A 25,415-nucleotide genomic window follows, 5' to 3' on the forward strand; every position below is an offset into this window, starting at 1 on the left:
GCTCAGGGTAAGCAGAGTGATAAGCAATTTGATTGCTCGAGACTTTGTAGCTTGACGACTTTGATTCAAATTGAGTGATTGTGGTGAAACTTTGTGTATAGTTTCATTACATCAATACCTTACTTAACAAAGTTTGATGCTGATTGGTCAAGACTTTGGAACACAATAACTCTCCTAATTGAGGTAGAATGTTCAAACTTGGTGTAATTGTCTGTTTGGTGAATGCCTTGACAGAGTTCGATCAGGTGCATTTTCCACTTAGGCTAAACAGAGATAAGCCATTTGATTGGTTGGGAACATGGAACTCAATAAGTTTGGTTCTAATTGAGTGAGAGCAATGAAACTAATATAGATTCATTATGTCAATAACTTGACTAAGTTCGATGATGAAGATTTTATGCTTGGGCTAAATAGCGATAAGCATTTTGATTGGTCAAGATTCTGGAACATAACAACTCTGCTTTTAATTGAGGTAGAATGTTTAAACTTGATGTAAAAGCTTAGATTTTTGTGTTAAAATTTTAAAGACTATGTTAATTCATAACGTTTAATGTAGAAGATACTAGTTGTTGAAATGAAGTCAAAAATGGATAGCTTCAAGAAAGTTCATCAATCCAGAACACAGATTCCATGAATGCACACCTATAACTACCTAGTATATATGTGTTTACACCTACTCACAATTTATTATGAAATTAAAATCAGCAATCCTAATCATGTATCTAATTTTAACAGCTTAATCCCCATACTGATGTGTACTGAAATTAATCATGAAACATTCAATTAAGAATACAAAAGATCAATAAAAGATAGTTCAATTGTGTTAAAGTTGCATTGTGCAAGAATTAGATAAAGATCAAGCGTTCTTAATAAAATAGTTCAATAATAGATATGGCATAGATTGTTTATTATCGGAACAATGGAACTTGTTATTCAAGACTTTGCCTAGCTTTACTATTTTTAAATTAAATCAGAAATGGAGAACCATGTTTTAATCCATTTAAATCTCTGCCATCTGATGGTCTAGAGCAGTAGTTCTCAACCTTTTTTGCCAACGGAACACCTTGGAACTGTGACACACCTGGCTAAATATATATATTGCAAAATAAAAACATGGTAAGTCAAACAGCATACAACCATAGACAGAGACTAGTCATAGACACAAAGAATGACTCAAACTAAATAAGGAAAAACACAGCTTATTCGTAGACACTAGTGAATTCTCGATTGGGATCAAATGGTTTTTCGCATTTTCTTAGTGTGCCGTTCAAAATTTCACTGGTTGAGAATCACTGGTCTAGAGAGTTGATTATAGGATTGTCATGTGACTAAATGTCAAAATAATAGTTTATATAACTTTTGAAGCCAAAATAAAAACCTGAAAAAGGCAGATTTAGCTCTTACATAAGAGGCATATCAGAAGATTTTACCCTGATTTATAATATTTCTATGGCAGAGTATTCTCAGTGCTGCGAAATGTTCAATTAAAGGTAACGGACAGAGATTTCAACTTTCACAATATTGTAGTTTGCTAGGGATTCAAAATTCTTCAAATAATGATTATCAGCTTTAATTTAATAAATGTTTAATGGGGCATATTCCAAAAGTCAAGATTTATTTGCTTTCATTGTCCCCATCCCAAAGCTTGGCGGACAAAAATATAAAGTGATAAACCTTTCAATTGCTGTAAAACAGAACTTAGTAATTCTAAATCTAATATATGTATCTTGTTTTGTTTTTTACAGGGTTACACAACCTATGTTTGTAGAACACAAACAGAATTATTTGGACCTGGATATATTTGGAGATTTTTAGAAGAAAATTTGCCTGATGTTAAAGAGAAAGCACAGTCTATGACATTACTGAAAGATAAAATGGTAATACTTATTTTTATTGAAACAATTTCATTCCATGCTCTCTCAAAAGTAGGTCTACGATGTGTATTAAATATCAGATCAGGAAAGTATGTGGAAGAGATGACAAATAATGTCACTTAAATGTACATTATGCAAGGACTAACTCTGTCTATTGCAGGTCTTTCAGGTCTTTCTTTAGGCCTTAAATGTTCTAATTAAGTGAGATTGATGAATCACATCAATATCTTGACAAAGTTCGATAATGAACATTTTTTGCTGAGGGTAAGAAGAGCGATAAGCAATTTGATTGTTCGAGACTTTGGAACACATTTACTCTCCTACTTGGTGTAGATGTTCATTAAGTGAATGCCTTGATGGAGTTCAAAGATGAGCATTGTCTGCTTACGGTAAGCAGAGATAAGTAAATGTAATTTGATTGGTTGATGCTTTGGGGAACGATAACTTTGGTTATAATTAAGTGAGATGAAACTCTGAGTATAGATTCATTTTATCATTACTTTGACTAAGTTTGATGGTGAGAATTTTCTTCTTAGGCTAAGGAGCGATAAACAATTTGATTGGTCATAACATTAAATCATAACAACTCTGCTTTTAATTTATTCTATCTGATAGAGAATGATGAAATTTAGCATATAGTTGATAATCAGTTTGATAAATATGCAATGAAATAATATGTGTCATCTATTTATTTGGGGATTTCGGCGGGGGACATTAGCCTCACTGTTGGCTTGTTGTATTAGAACTTAAAATTATCAAGGTCAGTGTTGTTCTATAGAGCACGTGGTAATATGTGTGAGCTATTGTAGTGATTTTTCTACCGCCAGTTCAGCTGTTTGTCTCTAACCAAGTAAACAATTTTGATAATAAAAGCTATTTAAATAGACACTGGATGTTAATTGCGTGCATGCCATTATGGTTTTCAGTGATTTACTGTTAAGGCTTAGCACCTACCTGTCTGTCACACCTTTTTGAAGACAATAAGTTAATAACAATGCTTTTAACTGAATCAGAATGTTAAAACTTGGTGTAGATGCTAAAGATACTTTCCCACAAAAGTATTTATCGGGTGGTTATTTCCAATAAAAGTATGGAAATTTTGGTATATATAAAAGTAGAGACATCGATCTTTCTGGAAAAATACTGGATTCCTTGAAAAACAACCATGTTTATACTGTTATTTATACTAGGGATTGTCCAACCTCATGGGTTTTCTCCAGGTCCTCTGGTTTCCTCCCACTGCTAAAGACCCCTACGCGCAAGCGAATTAATAAAACAAAATTAAACCATATGTTAGTCCCGAAATGACCTAGTTTGTGTCGTAGACGGACGTTAAACCCCATTTCTCTCTCTCTCTTTATACTAGGGAGGGAGCCACGTTGACTCAGTAAGACGGCTTGCCAACCTGGTGGTCTTGTGAAAGTTTATTGTGATTTTCCTGTGTGGTTCCTTGTCAGTGGTGTAGGATGAAGGGCTTGGCAATAGAAAACATATACACGTTTGGAATTCGGATGGGAGGAAAACCGGGATCCTGTGTGAACATTGGCCTGCATGTGAAAGAACCCTTGACAGATGGGGAATTGAAATAAGAGTAGGCTGTAGTGCTGCAGTCTGGACAAAATTTCTCACATAACACACTGTAGGGCATAAGTCGAATTTCAGTTCATATTATTTTATTTACAGGGATGTGCTTTTGATGTACCTAATGAAGTTGAGTCCTCCATAGGAGATGAATATGAAGGAAGAAATGGTATCGTAGTTACAAAAGCTAGAGAACTTCCCGAAGTAATACAAACACAATCAACATATGGTGGTCGCTCTGGTTGGGGTGGAGGTGGTGGATTTCGCGGAAGAAACGGTTTTAATAATTATTCAAATAATAGAAACAATTACCGTGGCAGTGGAGGTAGTAGTAATGGATTTGGTTACAAACGAAAATCGATGGGTTTCTCATCGAGTCCAGGTTTTGCTAAAAGGACTAAATTTGGATAACTTTTGGAAACTGAATCCTAAATTAAAAAATTATAAATATATATACATTGACTTCTCCTTTTTTTTAACATTTGTGTTGTTGTAGTATCAGTATAATTGTTAGATCATAATCAAAAGATTGATCTAAAGTCCCATTTGTTCATGCTCATGTCAACAGGTTGTTTAATTATACCTGCATTCTGGCCAGATTTGAAACCTTAACCTCCATGGAATTTCATTGGTCTACATCGCAGATAGCAGTGTATGGCAAGAAGGCTTTTATACATACCCACATTTGTCCTACAATTATTTGATGAAAATTTCTTTGTAGCAGATTAGATTAAAGGAAATGGTATGCAATAGGGTTTTAACCCACTTTTCTTCAGCCAATTTAAAGGAAATGTTGTAGAGCTGCTTTACAATGGTTTCACTATCAGCATGGCTAGAAGCCCTTGTACTTTCCCAAAACACAGAGTAGTCTAAAATGTGAACTTAAGAGGTCTTTTATTGAGTCAAGAGGCATACATTTGATCCTATATAGGATTCCCCCCCCCCCCCCCAATGGAACCATTGTCTAAGATATATGAAAAGAGTAGTCTGGACTGGACAGATCGGTATATCAGTGGAGCTGCTGAATCAAACGATGATACAGGCAGAAAGAGAGTAGACAAAATATATATTTAAAAATCCCTGCTCAACATTCTACAAGACAGATTTAAGGTAGATATGATAGGTGGTTGAGCAAGCATTTTTAAATAACATATATAAAAAAAGAAACAAATTGATTGTTATAAATATATTATAAATAGTCTACAAATTATACATCAGAAGTATAACTGATTGAAAACTTAATTATTAGGCCATATAAAAAAAATCATGTAAATCTACTTCGCTCAATTATAAAGAACATGAGATAAATGTAGTGCCTCCCTCCAGCATCAGAAATGAAATGGAGCTTAATGTCATACTTTTCTGCACTGATTGGGCTAAATGAAGATAGGCATACACATTACAGTGCGTTAAAGCAGTGGACACACTAGCCGAATGATTCGGCCAATTCAATTGGCGTCGAAATTAGCCTAGTGTGTCCATTGTCATTCGGCCAAATCAAATTCTCCTGGTGTGTCCACTTCGCTGAAGCATTGGCCTAATTATAGAATTCATTAGCCAATCACCACTCATATCAAGAAGTCACGTGATTGTTTAAAGACATGGTTGATGCCATATTTAATCATGTGACATGAAAAGTGATGCAGTCAACTGGTAAATCGTGTGAAGAATTCGACTAGTGTGTCCACTCAGCTACTGTGTTCACCGATTATGATGAAGGGTAACCATGCTGAAAAGTCCAGGGGAACTTGTTCGACCAACACCGGGTTAGTGAGCCAGCATCTTATTCACTGAGCCATTGTGACTCCCTCATGCATCAGATATTTATGAACAATTGTCTGAGAATCAGAGAATCAGAATATTTATTTTTTTGTGTGGCTTTAGAAATGTTTCAGAATGCTAATCTACATTATGGCATTGCACAAAATATTATCACAAAATGAGACAAATAAAAAATAACCAATATTAGGATGAGAATATTAAAATAGTTGCTAAAAAAAAGTTTTAAACTATGTACAACTAAATCTGTATTGGTTTCAGGTATGAATGATGATGATCAATGGTAGGTGGGTATAATGTTCTGATTTCAACATTCCATAGAGATTGCTGTAGGTTCCTACAAAACAAAACAAAACAAATTGACATTCACTATTTAATTGAAGTAACGAGCTGATCAATTAAGATCATGTTCCTGAAGCAACGACTGCAAGTTTTACAACATCTTGACGTTGCTAGATTACTTCACAATTTCTGAACTTATCTCTACTAGATCATTCTCGAGGGCAATAACTCAAGTAATAACATATTTAAAATTATATAGACTTCAGCGTCTCCCTGATTTAAACAATGCATAATATAATGGTTTTAAAATTTTGTTAGTAGATTGTTCACAAGATTCTATAAAGTGAGCAAAAGCAATATGGGCTTAAAGGAACCCCATTTATATCACACTGGCTTGATATTAAAGAATTGTTAGTTTATTGTTACAGATAATCTAACTGTACACAGTGACAAAATATCAGATGACAATGCCCAACTGGTTAAAACCTGTCAAAACTGGATAAAACAGTTGAATGGCTTGATTTAAACTTGTGATAATACTGAAGTCAGTTTTAAATTATGAATGACAGATTTAAGTTTGTGATAATTAAATACTAACCTGCAGGTCTTCTTGATTGTAATTTGTTATTGTTACCACTGCTGGTTCACCTATCTCATCTATAATAATAATAAGTAGATATTTAAAAATCCTGGCCAACAGCAGTACAAAACAGACTTGGGTAGAAGTAAGAAGTGGTTTAATTAACATAATAATGCTTGGGGGTATAAATACCCTTTATCAAATGACAATGAATGATATCTATCTATGCTCTCTTGCTCCGTCGGTATCATCTTTTTATGCAACAGCTTCGCAGAATTATTTGCCTGTCCAGTCTTTGCTACATGTATCCAGTATAATAGTAATAGTAGCTCAGTCATTGTGTCGCAAAAGTGTGAAGGACAGACCCATTTTAATAGTCCCTTGCATTCATCAAAAGGCAGAGAACGAAAATGATAGTCTAGCTGATTTTAATATGGTAGCTTATTATCCTCAAGATATAACCATTGTCCTTGCTTGTGCATCATTCCTTTTTCTTTCCGGTATTCAATATTTTTTTGAGAAACTTTCATATGAATAATCTGAACAAAGCATGTGAATTTCAAGCAGATTGGATTATAACTTTTACAAAGTAAACAAGATTTCAATAGGAATCTTCTTTTCACTAATTTTAACAATGCATATTAATTTCAATAAATCAGATGATAATTTCTTTCTCAAGAGCTTTCACAAGATCTTACAAACTAGAACTCTAGCAAACTGTACTTAAGACAAATTGTTGAAATTGGGCATCTTAGTTTGACAAAAATTCACCATTAAACAGTCACAACATAATTCCTACTCCACAATTATTTATTACACAAAAAAACAGGGGTTGCCAGGCAAAATATGCCCACAGTTTACAAGAGATGGATAGAGAACCAGCTAAAAACAAAAGCGTCTTTTCTTTTTTAAGCAATCAGTGCCCATAATCCAGAAAGGTATGGTCTGAAATGTGCAAATATCAAAAAGGACTGGGATCTTTCGGATATAAAGATATATTTTAAGTTTCATCAAATCGGATAAAAATTGTGACCTCTAGAGATTCCACAACCTTCGTATTACATACTTTTACAGGATTTGCCTACAAAGAGAAGCCATTTTGTCAGGCAGTTTAGTTTCTATTTTCCTAAAATTTGAATTAAACCTTCATTATGGTGGAATGGTGATATATTAAAACGGTTTTTAAAATCGCATAAAAATTGTGACCTAGAGAATTCACAAGCTAAAAACCACGATTTTTAGTACAATCAGGGACCATAATCAAGGAAGTTATGGTCTGAGATGTGCAAATATCCAAAGGAACTAAGATCTTTGAGATATAAACATATATCTGGTGGGTTCACAACCTTGCTGTACCATATTTTTACACTATTTGCGTACGAGGGGCGACCAGTTTGTCTGGCACTTTTGGTCCAATTATCATGAAATTCAACACAATCATTCAAAAAGGTGTAATGGTGATATATATTCAAACGTTTTTTTTTAAATCAGATAAAAAGTGTGACCTCTAGTGGGGACCACAAGCTAAAAACGCGATTTTTTTGTACAATCAAGGGCCATAATTCAGGACATTATAATCCGATATGTGCGAATATCGAGAGGAACCAAGATCTTTTGGTTATAAACATGTATTTCAAGTTTCATCAAAATCGGATGAAAATTGTGACATCAAGAGTGTCCACAAGCTAAAAACGTTATTTTGCGTACAATCAGGGGCCGTAATCCATAAAGTTATGGTCCGATACATGCCAATATCGACAGGTATGGAGATCATTGGAAGATAGACCTGTATTTGAAGTTTCTTCAAAATCAGATAAAATTGTGACATGCAGTGTCCACAAACAAATTGTGGACGTCCGGAGGGATGGATGTTAGGACGGACAGGGGCGATGGCATAATATGTCGACATGAAATTGTGGGCGTATAAAATTTGCACTACCATCCCCCAATAAAGATTGGTTGCCAGGCAACGAAACATACGCCCACAGCAGCTAAATCGCCCGGGCAGTCAACAAGAGTTGCCGCATATTTTTACTTTTTTGGGTAATGAAACATTTATAATACATTAAAATCTGATTAAGAGCAACAACTCATGAAGTAATTATCAGGAAATCATTAGAATTTGTTTGGTTTTTATAACGTTCTGCCCCATGCTAACGTTGAGTATACAAAACATTTAATTTCATGGATTTAGCTGTTCAAGTTATCAAAATTCACTGAAAATCAATATAATTATTCGTCTCAAGACCTTAAACATTGTGTATCAATTTAAAGTCGATCGGATATTGACTTTAGCCTCTAGACCGTCCACAAGATTTTTCAAAGTGATCAAGGGCCATAACTCTGGTAGTAATTATCGGAAATCGCTGAAAATCAATAGACTTCTTCGTCATATGACCTTAAACACTGTGTATAAATTTAAAGTCAATCGGATATTAATTTTAGCCTCTAGGGACGACAATATACGACCACATAATGTGGGCGTATAAAAATCATTTAAAATTATGCTTGAACATAAAGCATGGACAGGAGGATTGTCAGGCTGCCCTACTCACACCACAGAAAAGTTGTCCATGCTTGCTCTAAAAATCCCTGAAACTCAAACTCCCTCGCTTTAAGAGCAATGAGCACTTAATGGAAAAATAACAATGTCATGACAAATTTTGAATTTCAATAGATTTCTTCTACAATATGGATATACCCCTATTAAAGGGGGCCTATAAAAACATGAAACATACCTTCAAAAAATTGTAAATCTGTCCAATCGGCAGTTGGCATTAAAGGAAACTCATCTTCATCCTGAAAATATGTAGAAAGGAATATATCACAGCTAACATTTTATTTTAAAAAAATGTATATTTATCTTGGTATTTAGCAAATAATAAGTAAGATATTAGCTTGATAACGTTGAGAGAATACTAATGAAGTACATTCTGTTAATGTTTTCCTCCTTACTGTATTATCTATGGCCGTTAGATAGGCTATCAGTAAATAATATTTGTATAAAATATACACCACCATACCCCCCCCTCCCTCCCCCCCAAAAAAATTATTGAAAAAACACATTTGACATAAGAATAAAAGAAATTACCAAATTATCCAACCGCGATATGTCTGATAATTCTGCATCTGAAAGAGGAAGAATTAAATTAATATTGTGTCATATTAGATCAATTACTTGCTTCATGTGGTGTTCTCAAAGTTAGATTAATGTAATTACAATTTATTATAGTTTACATTTGTTTTGTTACTACCAGTCAGTTTCCATCTATTTATGTGTCTGTTCAACAAGAACAGACATTAGTTTGAAATGTTGCCTTATTTAAATGAAATAAAATGGGGGTTTAATGTCCTACTTTTCTGCACCGACTGGGATAATGAAAATAAGGGCATAAGCCATGCAGTGCTATGAGAGAAATTTTGCCTGGTGATATGACCTAATCTTATATCAAATTCCAACTGTCAAGGGTTATTATATGTGCATGCCAAGGTGTACACCAAACCTCTGTGTAGTTTAATGGTCGAGTGCGAGACATTAAGTAATATATTGATATTGCACAAGTGCTATATCTATATATTACGCAATGTCTTGCACAAGACCATTAAAAAACTTAAAATACAGACACTATCCAGCACATGCATTGCAATGAAATATGTCACACGGGTCCAATATTTCAACTAGTATAAATACTGTACGCTTGGCACATTGACCATACCATTATTTGAAATAATGGTATGCCAACATCAAAGGATGACGTCACATCTGTAATTTAAATACATATAATTTGCTTTAATGTCATACCAGTTGTATCTCTGTAGGAATGATCTGAAGAAGACGAGTCTGATAAAGAATGTGCTGGACTTGGAATTACACCAGATGCATACTGGTTCATATTTTTCAAATAGAAAGTCTCCACTGGACTCGATTCCTCATTTACACATACTATCCCACCACCACAGTGACCAGTCGCTGACAGTGTAACCATATGTGATTTTTTTATGGATTGATCTGAGATTTAGAAAAGAAATATTTAATTAAATTACATGCTAATTATTAAAAGTAAATACTACAGGAATCATTGAATGCCCGTCAGAACTGTTACAGACCATAGCAGTTCATTTGATCTGGATACACTGAGTCACATGTACCAGTAGTTATTTTGAAAAGTTGCATAATGTATGTGTTATATATATAATCATCCCCAATATTGACGAAAGCTTTAGTCCATTTTTTTTATTTCTTACAAGAAAAGGGTCTAAAGATCAACATCTGTCACAAAAATCTATTACTAGCGTGGAAGAGCTCAGATATTTCAGAAAGAGTAGAGTCACAACATGCATTGAATATTAAGTCAGAAAAACTATAAAACATAGCTTCAGGAATATGAATATTACAACAATGTAAAGGTAATGTCGACAGAGATCAATATTAAGGGTTAAATGTTCAATATTCTGCAACAAATAATGGTAAATAATTATTCCTCTTACCACTAGATATTTGTGAAAAATCAGGTATGCTATAGGTGTTGATATTATTTGATGGAGTCAGACGTTGTGGACTTTCCTGTCCTGTTGAAGATCTTGATTCTTCTCCATCACTTGTCATTTCTTCAATTATTCGATTATGCTTTAAACAAATAATAAACATTTTAATGTAAATTACAGATTGATACATTGTTTCCCAGTTTACACAAATTTTGATGGTAATTTGTGAAGCATTTTAAGCAGCTTTTTTGGGGAGCAGAGACCACACTCCCACTCTCAAGAATTATACTTAGGAACTTTGTAAAATATTTTTATGTCTTCATATGATTAACTGTTTAATAAAACATCAAAATTTATTGATGCATGTAAAATTTATTTTTTTAAACTTATACGAATTGCTTAATGCCCTTGACATGTCATCTTGCCTCTGAAGTCACAGGTCATAGGTTTTTAGGCATCAATCAAAATGAAATGGAGGTTTGAATTAAACCGTTTAACGTTCTACTTTTTTGCACTAACAGAAACGACATGACTATATCATTTTTAAAGCTTGCATTTTCTTATTAGGCCTGGATAAAACCTTACTCTTACCTTGTTGGCATTCCTGTTTGATGATTTTTTGTCTGCAATGAGATCAAAACAAACACACATAAAGTAGATCATATGTAAAAACACTCACTAATTTCTACTGGGGGCCATAACTTAATAAAAATGTACTGAAATGAGGTTTAAATTTTCTATATCAACCAAGCTAATGCAGTGTGTTGTGGGGAAATTTGCCCAAGCAATAGGATTTTTTTGACACCGACATAAACCAAGCTAGAACATCCAAAGCAGAGGAACATTCTTGACACTAGAATCTGACCTGGGAACTGATTAGAGAGCTAGTACCTTACTCAATGAGCTACCGTAGTGTTCACTAGATTCTATATAGACGAACCACGGCCATAGGCTACAAATTCAACATGGGGTGGGGTGGGGTGGGGGGAGTAGTCTAACAGTGCACTTGTAAATGATAAGGAGTAGGATCCTATGGGTTTCTCCCACTGCTAAGGACACCAGTGAACAAGCAAATAATTCAAATAAAATTTTACAATCTGTTAGCCCCCAAAATGACCTAGTTTATGTTGAGTGGATGTTAAAGCGCTCTCTCTTTCTCTCTCTCCCTCTCAGAAGGCCCCAAATCCTTACAAATTATGAATAGTACCTAACACTATTTCAAAAGCCTAGAGGCTATATGTTTTTTAAAAAAGTTACAGGTACACTAGGTCACACAGGTGCATACCTGAAAGGCCACATACAAAAAAACTGATCCCCTACACTTTATCTACTGACATGGATGTAGCCTGGCCTGGCACGTCTGAAGCATAATAAACGCATGCCTTGAGCACATTTTAGCGAGTTCTGCATTAAAATTGTAGGTTTTTGGAATGTTGAAAAAAAAGTACTCAGGTGAGTGAGTACATTGAGTATAACTTATTACCTGATTTTGTTTCCTTCGCCATCTTGTAGACACGATAGGCATTATTACCTTTTGTGTTGCTCAGATTTTTTTCTTCATTAATGTCAGGCAGGCTATTTAAGGCACATCGAAAATTAGCCTTCCACTTTTTGGGATCTGGTGTTTCACCTTCTCTAAATTTGCCTACAGATAAAGAAAACATTTTGATAATTTTTAAATATTTGAACATTCACTAGTACCGATATTTGAAGTCTAAATATTTGAAACCAAACAATATTAAGATAAGACAAAGGGGCTTATACCGTTTAAAAAAAAAAAACTTGCCTTTTTATTCCGACTTTAAAAGAATTATTTTGTTATTTTGGGGGATTAGGTGGATATAATATAGTACTTGTATTTGTTTTAGGCAGTTGGCAGAGCTGGTCTGCACCCACATCCGTTGATGTTTCTTCCAAACTAAAAGTACAGGTTGTACTTTTCAGGCAAGGAAGTTACATCAAAGTCATCTGAGCAATCCACAATGGTTTAGGTAAATAAAAAGCAAATCTTAATACTCTTGACGAGATTCTATGACATGATAATGGGCAATAACTCTACAGTAATTATCAGAAATTGTTGAAATTTGATAGAAAACTATATTTTACTATACTGAACAATGCATAGAAATTTACCTGTGTGCATGGCCCATCTTTCGAATACGTCAGCATCTTTCCTGCTCCAGCCATGACGAGAACCATGTCTCCATGTTACCTGGAAGGTCTCTCTCTCTCTGTCCCGCCATGCAAGACCATCTACTGAATTGTTATTCAGTAAATTTACGAGCCATGGCCTCATTCTCTGTCGATCTATTGGTCTAATAGCCCTTTTCTTCATGGTCTGAGACATATTGGTATAATTTGAATTCTTCTACAATAAAGCAATTAAAAAAGACATAAGTACATTGAGAGAATTAAAGTACATACATAAATTAATAAAAGATTAGAATACAAAAATAATAAATTACTAAAATATAAACCAAACTGTGCCCCTTGCCTCAATGACAGAATACTTGATCTAATGTTTGTTCGCTAGAGTGTTTGCAAATTGAGTAAGGGCAATAACCCTTAAAGTAATTGATTAAATTTGTGGAATATTGACAGGGTTCTTTTTTCATATGATTTATACAATGTGTGAACATGTGTGTCTTTACAGACTTGGCAAAAATCTAGAAAGTGAGCAAGGGCACTATCTCACAAGAATTAATTGTTGAAAAATTGTTGAAATTTGTTATGCTTCCTAATCTCGCTAATTTAAACAATCCATATAATTTTCAAGGTGATCTGATGATCACTTTTCTGGCCCACAGTCTAGCTTAGGCATAGGCCAATTGGGCCTGTGGTTCATGGCATAAAGGCGATAAACCGAAAACGCCGATGGATGATCTTACCAGAATATTTCCAGAAGTAAAAATAGTAATTTGAATGTATTTGATAAAGATGACTTCAGCTGAGAGATCTTTCAGCGTTGTCACAGACTTGAAAAGTGAGAAAACATAAACTCTCACCCAAGAGTAACTCCAAGTTTTAGCCCTACTATCCATGAACATTAGATGATGAGATTATAATCAATGAGCTCAATAGTCGTAAACCATGATGCAAATCGTTCTGAACTCTCAGCTCTGTAAGGAACACCTCAAAAATCGGGTGATTTAACTTGTTATAACAGTTTCGTGGCTATATGCTATTCGGAACTGTGTAGATTTCCTATTTGATCAGATATTATGTAATTTGTTTTTGTACTGCAGACTGTTTAATTGTGTGTTACACATGCGTGCCATTCAAAAGGACATGAGTGCCATACGAAATAATCTTTTCGTAGCAGTATGGGCCCCGCAATTCTAATTTGGCCCAGGGTCTGCTCCATTTAAGCTGTGCTTTGTTCTGGCCAGAACAATTACATTTAAGAGTCCACAAAGTGATCAAGGGAAATAACTGTTGGTTGTTATCTAACTTTGTGTCTCTTTTATGTAAACAACACATAAATGTTAGAAGATAAGAAAAAAATAAATGTAGTCTCTAAGTGTTTCCAAGAAATTGTGGACAATGAATGAATGAAATAGGTTTTAATGTTCTACCGTTCTCCCTACAGGGTAATGAAACCAGAAATTGTGGACAACCGATGTAGGTTACGTAACCATATTTAGGTATGTTTGTTGATTATATTTTTAGTCACTTATTTGATAAAGTTTGACATAAAGATAACATTATCCTACCAATCCTATTAGATAAATGTTTTAACCCTTCCACAACAAAGTTCCTGAAGGTGTGTTGATTATATTTTTAGTCACTTATTTGATAAAGTTTGACATAAAGATAACATTATCCTACCAATCCTAATTAGATAAATGTTTTAACCCTTTCACAACAAAGTTCCTGAAGGTTTCTAAGTCTATACACTGGGTTACTGGAACCAAGAAATCATGTAATTGAGGACAGAGGTAAAAAAGTTATGGTTCCAGCTGAAAAACCTTGAATGCACTACAAGGTTACAGACTAAAAACAAACCTGTCATCTTTAATACAAGGTCACAGCCTAAAAACAAGCCTGTGTCATGTTTAAAGTATTAATAACAGTACCTTGTCTATTTTACCAACAGTATAATGTTTTGATCTATAAAATATCATGTTTATGTAAAATTTACATTATAATCATATTTCAGTTAGACATTGCACACCATAATTAAAATGGTTTGTTTATATATGAAACTTACATTATAATCATATTACATTTATACATTGTACACCATAATTAAAATTTCCAAGTACATGTATTACTACATGATTGATTACATATTACAATATTAGATTTTGTGTTGTTGTCATATATACATGTAAATTGATAGGTAGAGTTTTTAAAATTATATCCCACCTTTAAGTAAAAATAGCAACATCAGACAGAGATAATGATATAATATGACCTGATATATTTTGTGATAGTTATGGGCTCCAATAACGGATGCATCCAGGGTCCAATTAAGCTTGCATAGGGCTCCTGGATGGAAATCTTACTAGGGTCCTTACATCAACAGTGAAAATGTGGCACATTGACATTCTGGTCAATGTCTGTCACACTCCCTTAAAAACAATTTGTAAGACAGTATGCTAGATTGATAGATATATTTGGTACAGAGATAAACAATTAAAATATTGAACATTATACTTATTTAAAGTTTTAAAAAAAAAATCTAAAGCAAATATCCCTAGTTTTATTCTTTATTTATTGTCAGTAAAATTTATTGAGTTTTGTCTATCGAAACTAGACCGTGAAACAATCCTTTTCTGTCGGGTATCCTGTCCTCTTTGTAAAACATCTGATAACATTTCTCATTTATTCGAGACGTCATAATTAAAGGAGCTAAATCGCTAATTTTTGTGACCTAGAAATTGACCCAAATGGGTCGCAACGCATATAATAATGTAATCTGATTGTAAGATCACAACATCAATGTTGATTTAAATTGACAAATAATTCGTGTTTTCAACGTGTAAGACTTTGGATGATGTTGAGTTAAGCGACTTATAGCTACTTTAACTTATTATTTCTGTTTTTGTATGACAAACAAACAGAAAGGTTCCAACCAACACCAAAATTTATCATAGTTAAGCGGAATAGTTGACGCGGTATTACTGCTTGACGATAAATCATTTGACTTTGAGTGGCTGAAAGTGAAATGCGATTCCTTGCTATTTCCCCGTTTTATTTTTAATAGTTTAGATAATAACAATCAAAATGCATGCTATCAATGTGAACCTCTAACCACGGCCCTTTCAATCTGTTAGGTTTTTTTTTAATGTATTAAAAGTTCCATTGTACTTTTTTGCAAAGTAGATAAAATTCAATTGTGAAATGAAACTGAAAATAGCAAAGTTTGAAGTAGGCAACAAGCATGTCGATCTCTCAAAATTAAATTCACAATAGGCCTACTAAAATAACCATATCATTTGTTTCAAACTGTTGCAAAATTAAATAACTAGATCTACTCACATTTCAGTCACACGAACGATCAGTTCTTTTCTACTAGCTTGCACGATTATGAATGCGCTCGTAAAATTGCAGGGTTGATATAAACAGAAACTATATATCACGTGACTAGCGGGAAAACCCTGATTTCCTGGAATTCCCGCGCTTCTCAGAATAACTGCTAGAGAAGATAATAGTTATGAAAAAAATCAATATCGCACGCGCTCCTTGTAAATATTTTGAAAGATAGTTTGAAAATAGTTTATTATTATAGGGAATCGATTTGGAAATATATATTGGAAAGTTGTATCGAATGGACGTCAAACCCCATTTAATTAACTCTCTCTCTCTCTCCCTCCCTCTCTGGAGAGAGAGAGAGAAATGGGGTTTAACGTCCACTCGACACAAACTAGGTCATTTCGGGACTAACATATGGTTTAATTTTATTTACATAATTCGCTTGCGCGTAGGGGTCTTTAGCAGTGGGAGGAAACCGGAGGACCCGGAGAAAACCCACGAGGTTGGACAGGCGACCCTACTCCTTGCCACGTACAACCGGGGATTCGAATCCCTCTCTGGAATCATGTGATTTAATACCATTTGATATGGTAATTTTATAATTAGGTAATTTTATAATTAGGCGGTTATAGATTGTATTTCTCTTTTTTCCAATATTAGGCTGTACATCGTCAACAATCGCTCGAGCTTTAAGCAGTCAGGTTAGTAGGTTAGACTGAGCCATAAACCAGGCCTTCGTATTCGAGCTATATGGACTGAGCTCTATCGACCACGCGCGGAGTGTGCAGGTTATCATGACCCAGTCATTCACGAGTGACATAATATTTCAAAATATAGACTATGGTATTCCCGCGAAAAAACTGCAGCTGCAAAATGAAGCTGATGACGTAACCGGGTTATTGGAATTTCTAAGAGTGAGTCTCAAATGGTTTGGGCCATATGCTGATTCCCAGATGGTTGTTGAATTGTTTTTCTATTTTTACAATTAGTTTAAAAGATATTTCCCAGATGAATCCACCATTAAAACCGTCGAAGTTTTTTTTGTGGATTTTTCCTCGGGTTTCTTGTGTGTGAGTGATGGAAAGGGGGTGATAATCTTTTGTTTCCAATGCCTGTCACAAATATTAATATGTTACCACTGTCATCCAAAGTTACACTTCAAGGATCCTAATGTATATTTTTTAAAACAGAAACTGGTTCCATGTATTTATACTAATCTTATTTTCGCATTCACAATTCCAAGATAGCAGATTTCATGTCCCTGTACTTTTTTAAAGATATTGTTGAAGATGTACAGTTGATTTTGAAAAGAAAAGAGTTGGAATCGCAATTCGGAATCGTATGGGGCTTTTTGTATTTTCTGTCATTGAAATCTTATGAACAAAGTTTTTGAGAATTTATGCCTGTTTGTCCTCATTCTCACGCTACCAACGGCTAGATCTATTTAAGGTCAACTCAAGATTTCGTCAAGGTCGCTGAGATGTAAATAAGGTTAGGGCACGTGATTATAGGAACTGTTATAGGGCTAGGGCCAGGTTTAGGATTAGGGGTGGGATTAGCACTAGCCCGGTTTACATATCGTGACCTTTGGTCAAACCTGAAGTTGGTCCTATGAAATAGACCTAACCCCCTACCTACGGAGAAAAAAGGGCTAGCTACCATTTAGTTTTTGAATGTTATATTAGTTATGTACGGTTTGTCCTTCGATACACGTTTTGTTTTTACTCATAGTTCGTCATTTATTTGAAGAATTATGAATCTCGTCAACACTATAATTATTGTGAAAGTTGATTCTCTAAAAGGAAAGGAAATGAAATGAAAGGGGGTTTAACGTCCTACTGTTCTGCTCCTATGCTGGGCTAATGAAGACGGGCATACGCCATACAGTGTGCTATGAGGGAAATTTTGCCCGGGCAGCGGCACAATCGCCTACTCTTATATCGAATTCCAACTGCCAAGGGATCTTTTACGTGCATTCCAATGTATACACGGGACCTCGGTTTTGCGTCTCATCCGAAGGACTAATCTCTAAAAGGAATGGCAGTCATAAAATGATTATCTTCTGTTCAGTATTTACAGATATGATGAATTGAAAATTTGTCAACATTTGGCATCCTCTGCATATTCTAGGATGGTCAATATTATTTTTTATATTATTAAAAAAAATTTTAAATTAGGAATACCGGGGACTGGGCTTAAATATTAAATTTATAAATTAGCAATACGGGGGATTGGGTAACACGGTTCATTAAGTCAAGTGTTGTGGATTCGATTTCTTTTTTTCTTTGTGGTGCGCCGGGGTGGGATGGGGTGGGATAAAAACAGTTTTTTTGAAAATGTTAAATTGACAATACGGGAGTTTGAGATAATTAGGTCTGTCATTGAGTCAAGTCGTGTGGTTTCGATTGATCTTAGCTTGTACGTGATAAGGAGTAAGATCGCCTGGCCAACCTAGTGTGTCTCTCTGGTCGCCCGGATAAGACGTGCAAAAGAATTGGTGAAATAACATTGACGTTAACCCCGCTCTCCCCTTTAGTCCAGTCTATCTAGCTGAAAAAAGGGCCCAACCCAAAACAAATTGCAACAGAATTTCTTTTGGTGGTATGCATTTCCGTAAGGTCTCTTGCACATCATACTAAAAATGTTCCAAAGTATTTTTGGTGGAAAGGGGTCAAATTGCGTAATATGCTATTAGCATAATTTCATGTTTCAAAAATTGATTTAATGCTATTATTTGGCTATCAAATGTTCAAATTTGGTGGAAATTGTATCCAAACCCATGTTTTCGTGGCCAGGAACACAAATAAACACATTTAGAATATGCATTTAGAATGCAAATTAACAGCCGCCATTAGTGAATAACTTATTTTTCCCCCCTAAATCTGAAACTCTTTGACTTAGCTCCATGAAACCAGTACCTATGCCCATAATTACAGGGTCAAGGGTGCTGAAAAGCACCAGAAGAACAGCATAGTTATATTGCATAATATAGAATATGCAAATTAGACACCTGGGCCATGACTGAAAAACAAACTTTTAGTCCAATCTCAAAAAAACAGTTGCAATAACTATGACTTATTTGAAAAGCATGCTTTACTCAATAACTTCAATCAGTCCCTTAATTTGTTTACAATTGTATCATTACCGATTTTTATGGGGGTTAGGAATCCAGTGAAAACTATTATAGTTCATTTAGGCATTTGCGTTACAGAAATTATGGTCTTTAAACCCCCCCACCCAAGCCCAATTGACTTTCGTTGAGTACTAAGACCAATATTTTACTGCAAGAGAGTATCCTCTTTGTATTACTAAAAGTTTATTGTTATACATTTCGTTTAAAGTAGCTAAGTCTCTAACTCAATATCATCCAAATTCCTCGACATTGAAAACACGAATTATTTGTCAATTTAAATCAACATTGATGTTGTCCATAATAACACTCACTCGGTGACTACAAGTGAATACTAGAACTGCGATGCAGTAATGACGGGTTTCACCGGTGCCCCGTTACCCTTGAACATATGTCACTTCCGGTACCGATGAAACCATTAAACAGGTTTCCATTTAAGCATTGCTAACATCACATAAAATGTACGCAGAATCAACCAAATCCGGCAATATCAATTCATTGTATACATTCATTACATGTAAGTGATCCTGGCAACATTACATTACTTCCGGTGATAATGAAAATGTTAAATTAGTTTCATGAAATCAGAAATAGCATAAGGCATCACATGGTGAAAATTTTATGTAAATCGAATAATATTTGCCACTTTTATAGACTAAAATCCTTGAAAAGTGACTTGTAGAAAATCGTCTATTTCTCTGCAACCGTACAAGATAGAAACCATTTTTTGGTATTTGTATGATCGTGTGGGTTCAATCGATTTGTTGATTGGAATCAAATATCATAATTTTAAAAACAATACAAATCAGACTCATTTGAATAAAATATCTGTTTTGAAGGCTAAAAATACAGTTTTTGCCACAATGACGTTACTTCCGGTAACAGTAAAAGTGTTAAATTACTTGTATGAAATCGTAAATGGCATTAGGTATCACACACGGGGAATTTTATGAAAATCGAATAATAATTGACACTTTTATGGACCAAAAACCTTGAAAAGTTACCTGTTGAAAATCGTCTATTTCTCCGCAACTGAACAAGTTAGAAACCATTTTGTGATATCTATATGATCGTTTGGGTTCGTTCTATTAGTTGATTGGAATCAAATATCAAAATTTTAAACAAATAACAAATAAGACTCATTTGAATAAATTACTGGTTTTGAAGGTTATAAATACAATTTTTGCCCAAATTCCGGTGACATTGAAAATGTTAAATTGGTTTGACCTTGTTAAAATTGACATTACGCATCAAATGGTGTCACTTTTATGAAAATCGAATAATAATCGACTCTTATACAGGCAAACTAGCGTAAAAAGTGACTCATATAAAATTGCCCATTTCTCGGCAACTGTTCATATTACAAATTAATTTTCACATACATTCTCTTCGTATGGATTATTGCTACTAGTTTATGAAAATTGCGAAGAAATATTTTAAAATATGAAAAGCCTGAATGGGTTGTGAATAGCTCATTTTTTCACCTTATTTCACCTTTAAATCGAAATGATCCGAAAACGAAATAAAAATTAAAAAAACTGAGAGCGATGATTTCTGCGCATTAACAGGGCAAACCCTCTCAGTCATACCAGATTTAAAAAAAATAATATTTGCTTTCAAAAAGTGGTACCGAACTTTCAAAATTGCAGTTTTTGCTAAATTTGTGTTACTTCCGTTGCCGAAAGGAAAATGAACATATGAACTTTGTCTTATACAAATCGAACAATAAATAATTAATCCAGGACTGAAAAACTAAATTAGCCAATGGGGGCCAAGGAAAAATACGGTGACAAAAAATGTTGACATTTTTTGTCAGATCGGATGACCCTTTAACCCTTGGTAAAATACCACATAAAAATATTCAATAAAAAAGTTTTTTGTAAAAATTTAAATTTTCATAATTAGGCGCCTAATATCTCCGAAGATTCGTCGAAAATAAAAAATCCAAAGAACCATAGCTATGTGCCTTGTCTCTGGCTATGTTAAAATGTATCAAATATTACAATCCGACAATTATTGATAACATTACGGCAAAATATCGAAAAACGACAACTTCGGTGATTTCGGACATTTTGCATTGTCGCAGAACGTTGGAAATGGCTTTAAAATTTAAGTCAAACCCACTTTCCCAGTAAAACCGAAGACATCGAATCGATCCGACAAGTAGTTTCTGAGATATGCTCAAATGGAAAAATAATAATAATAATAAGAAGAAGAACTAGAACTGCGACGCAGTAATGACGGGTTTCACGGGTGCCCATTTCTCGGCAACTGCTCATATTACAAACTAATTTTCACATACATTCTCTTCGTATGGATTATTGCTACAAGTTTATAAAAGTTGCGAAGAAATATTTTAAAATATGAAAAGCCTGAATTGGTTTTAAATAGCTCATTTTTTCACTTTTTTTCACATATAAATCAAAATGACCCGAAAACGAATTCGAAATTAAAAAAACTGAGCCCGATGTTTTCTGCGCCTTTACAGGGCACACACTGTCAGTCATACCAGATTTGAAAAAAAATAATATTTGGTTTCAAAACTGTCAAAATTGTAGTTTTTGCTAAATTTACGTCACTTCCGTTGCCGAAAGGTAACTTTACCGGTAACAAAAAAAAATGACATTTTGGACCACGGAGCTAATGATCTTTGTTTGATACAAATCGAGTATTAAATATTTGATCCATGACTGAAAAACTGAATTAGCCAATGGGGGTCAAGGAAAATTACGGTGACAAAAAATGGTGCCATTTTGGGTCAAATCAGATGACTCTTTAACCCTGGGTAAAATACCACATAAAAATATTCATAAATAAAAAAGTTTTTTGTAAAAATTTAAATTTTCAAAATTTGGCGCCTAATATCTCCGACGATTCGTCGAAAATCAAAAATCTAAAGAACCGTAGCTATGTGCCTTGTCTCTGGCTATGTCAAAATGTATCCAATATTAAAATGCGACGATTATTGTTAATATTACGGCAATATTTCAAAAATCGACCATTTCGGACATTTCGCATTATCGCAGAACGTTCGAAATAGCTTTAATCTCTAAGTCACACCCACTTTCCCAGTAAAACCGAAGACATCAAATCAATCCGACAAGTAGTTTCTGAGATACAATCAAAATGGAATAAGAAAAATAATAATAATAAGAATAACTAGATCTGCATAGCAGATATCAAAGCTTTCATATAAACTTCAAAAGGGGTTATTAGAATCTATGAATCAACAACCACTCTGACGGAAGATATTCTCTGGGCTAAAAAATATTTTTTCTCTCAGCTAAGAGAGATACGTAGAATTAAACCGGCCCAGAGCCGACCGTGTTGATACGAAGCCGCTTATTTGACATTGACACATAACTGAAGGTGAATAGGCCTACCCGTCCAGTTAATACAATGGGCAATCTCACATCGGTCCACTAAAGAGAGGCACATGCTAGTCGCCCCCTACTTCCCCAAGACATTTAGTCCAAACCTTGACTCTCATACATATAAACCATTTGGTACTACATGTACATGTATTTCGTACTTATATCATATTAAACCCCTCGGCCGCCATGTTGAATCACACAGTATTTAACGTTCTATATCCTAACATCTTTATGAAATCAACGACAAATCTAAACTTGGGCACTCCAACCATTTTTATTTTTACATCATTCAGTTTTTTTTAAATAAGTAATTCTATCACAAATTATAGTGAAGACTGGACCACTAAACTAGTTACCCATCAGTTTTTCTTTGTGTTAATGCGTTCTACATTTTCAAAGCAATGATTCTTATAATGTGCGAGCCGCCATGACACCGGCGGATATTATAACTTCGATAGGCGAGAAACTTCAGGTAGCAGTTGGGTTTCATCAAATCATATAATTATGCGGTACGGCTTAACCTTTATTTCAATGGGAATTGGTTTATTATATGTGCAGTGCAGTTTTAGGTCAGTTTATGTGTAAATTAAGGGAGCTATACATAGGCCAGTAACCTTTTTGTAGTCATTTGACTAAAAAAAACTTGCGGAAAGGAACTCCGTAGGACAAGCCACTACTGTGGCAGGAGTAAGGCGGAAGACATCAGTAGTGGAACCATTTCTAAGTTAATCCCGAAGTGCGTTGCTATTGTAAGAATATATAAAATCGGGTTTCCGTTCCGCTTTTTTTTTGCTGTAGTTTGAGTAATGAGTTAGAGCGTATATTTTGTAGTCAAAAAATCATTGCAAATAGAAGACCTCATCCCCACCACCACCAACCTGTAATACACTAGCTAGCTTGTGTATTTCCATATTCCATTTCCGAGAGATAGATAGAGAACACGCGAAATATAAAGTGATTTTTCTTACAATCAGGGACCATAATTCATGAAGTTACGATTCGATATGCGCAAATATCGAAAGGAACCATATCTTTGGGTTATAAACATGCATGTCAAGTTTCATCAAAATCTTTCACTGTGAAAAACTGGGGCTAAGTCATCTGAAATCAAACAAATTTTACAATGTAGGTAGTGAAAACAAAATGTTATGTTAAGCGTTGTTCGAGGGTGGGGTGGGTGCATAAAATTCCAAATGCAAAGGGTTATTTTTCGTGGACGCCAATATGCACACAGGATTTCGATTTTTCGTCCTACCTAAAAAACTGCACGCAAAGTTAGTTGTCGGGCCTTCGGTCAAGAACCACAGACAAAGGGAGAGAACGGGGACCTCTGTTTTGCATACCATCCAAGCGACTAGGCACTAATCCTTGTACCATGGACGAGGGGACGGGCGTTTTTCGTCCCATCGAAACGACTAGACACAGATCCTTGCTAGGCCTTCCATACTTCACCACTGCCAACGGGGAACCACTTTGACCTCGGGTTTTCGTACCATCCAAACGACTAGACACTAATCCTTGCAAGGCCTTCCGTTCTGCAGCAAATGAGCCACGCTGGCCTCGTTTTGTCGTAACATACAAACGACTAGACAATGTTTCATAATTTAGTCATGTTCGCGTGGGTGGGTTGGCAGCAGAATTGATATGTACATGATAGTGACACGAGGAGGGGGGGGGGGGGGAGCGGGGTGTACACAAATCACACAAATCAGAGCTTTGTAATACACGCATATACTTGATATACTAAATACACAAGTGGCTGAATTTCGAGACATTTCTGGCACTCTTTTATCACATAATGAGAACACTGCATTAATTTCTATATATCAATAAAATATGCCTCAGACCCATTGTTTATTTTTAAATTTGAATTAGACTCGTAACAAAATATATTTTCTGGCAACAAATAGCATATAAATAAAACTAGATTTACTTTCTGATTATTTTTTTTAAATGAAATCATTCCAGGGCTTTTATTGACATTTCAGAAAATGTAGAGTTGGTCCCATGCACTTGAGGCCAAGGTCCTTGAAGTTGTACAGCTGCACCCGGTGACCGATATTTATTCAACGGGGAATAAGTGATAATTCATATTATAACAGTAAATAATTAAAATATCCCATAGGGATTATAATAATATGTATATCATGTAGGTGTGCATGTAGGTTAAAATTGTGACCTCTGTAAATAGGCCCGTTCCTTGCATTTAGTTTTAGAGTTAGGAGTGCTAAAATTGAGAGAGCGAAATGGGGTTGATCGACCACTCGACACAAACTAGGTCATTTCGGGACTAACGTATGGTTCAATTTTATTTCAATAATTCGCTTGCGCGTAGGGGTCTAGCAGTGGGGGGAAACCGGGTGATCCTGAAAAAATACACAGGTTGTACGGGTGACCTACTCCTTGTCACGTACGGAAAGATACCCCAGCAGTCAAAATAGGTCAAAATAGGCGATTTCGGTTTCTAGTGTCGATGCATATTTACGGTCAGTTTAAAAAAATTGTCTTTTAAGGATAATGTGTATAGTACCAATACCTATCACATACGGAAGAGGCGATAAAATCTCTTTGCATTTCCAATTTCAAAATTAATTAAAACCAATATTAAATTCCGAAAATCGTTTTTTTGCTAAAACTCTTTTCTTTTTAATGTGATCAAAATGGGGGTAAAGCACAGAGTCAGGGGTGGTAATGGGCGTATTGTGTCCTAATTTCATGGTTTTCGGACAATCGGTGCCGGTGTCACGGCGAAATTCCACTTTTTTCCCCTCACGGAAGCCGTAAATTGACGCAAGGAGTAGGGTCGCCTGTCCAACCTTGTGGGTTTTCTCCGGGTCCTCCGGTTTCCTCCC

General features: G+C 34.9%; 1 protein-coding gene across 2 annotated transcripts in view; it reads right to left on the minus strand.

Annotated features, from left to right (window-relative positions):
• Positions 1-4,626: 4,626 nt before the first annotated feature.
• The window catches only part of LOC126811740 (interferon regulatory factor 2), a 49,029-nt gene continuing 28,240 nt past the window's right edge, over positions 4,627-25,415 (minus strand). Inside the window, exons 1-10 of one of the 2 annotated variants that reach the window (XM_050537611.1) lie at positions 16,066-16,214; positions 12,715-12,949; positions 12,065-12,226; positions 11,173-11,204; positions 10,585-10,723; positions 9,899-10,105; positions 9,188-9,225; positions 8,835-8,895; positions 6,115-6,173; positions 4,627-5,571 (exon numbers count right to left, since the gene is read on the minus strand). In XM_050537611.1, the coding sequence (XP_050393568.1) occupies positions 5,542-5,571; positions 6,115-6,173; positions 8,835-8,895; positions 9,188-9,225; positions 9,899-10,105; positions 10,585-10,723; positions 11,173-11,204; positions 12,065-12,226; positions 12,715-12,928 (942 nt within the window). In that variant the 5' untranslated portion in view covers positions 12,929-12,949; positions 16,066-16,214 and the 3' untranslated portion in view covers positions 4,627-5,541. Of the gene's footprint in view, positions 5,572-6,114; positions 6,174-8,834; positions 8,896-9,187; positions 9,226-9,898; positions 10,106-10,584; positions 10,724-11,172; positions 11,205-12,064; positions 12,227-12,714; positions 12,950-16,065; positions 16,215-25,415 lie in introns of those variants that run through there. The other variant, XM_050537610.2, reaches the window with a different exon arrangement.

Source organism: Patella vulgata, chromosome 2 (assembly GCF_932274485.2).
Source record: "Patella vulgata chromosome 2, xgPatVulg1.2, whole genome shotgun sequence".
NCBI classification, from domain to species: Eukaryota; Metazoa; Mollusca; class Gastropoda; family Patellidae; genus Patella; species Patella vulgata.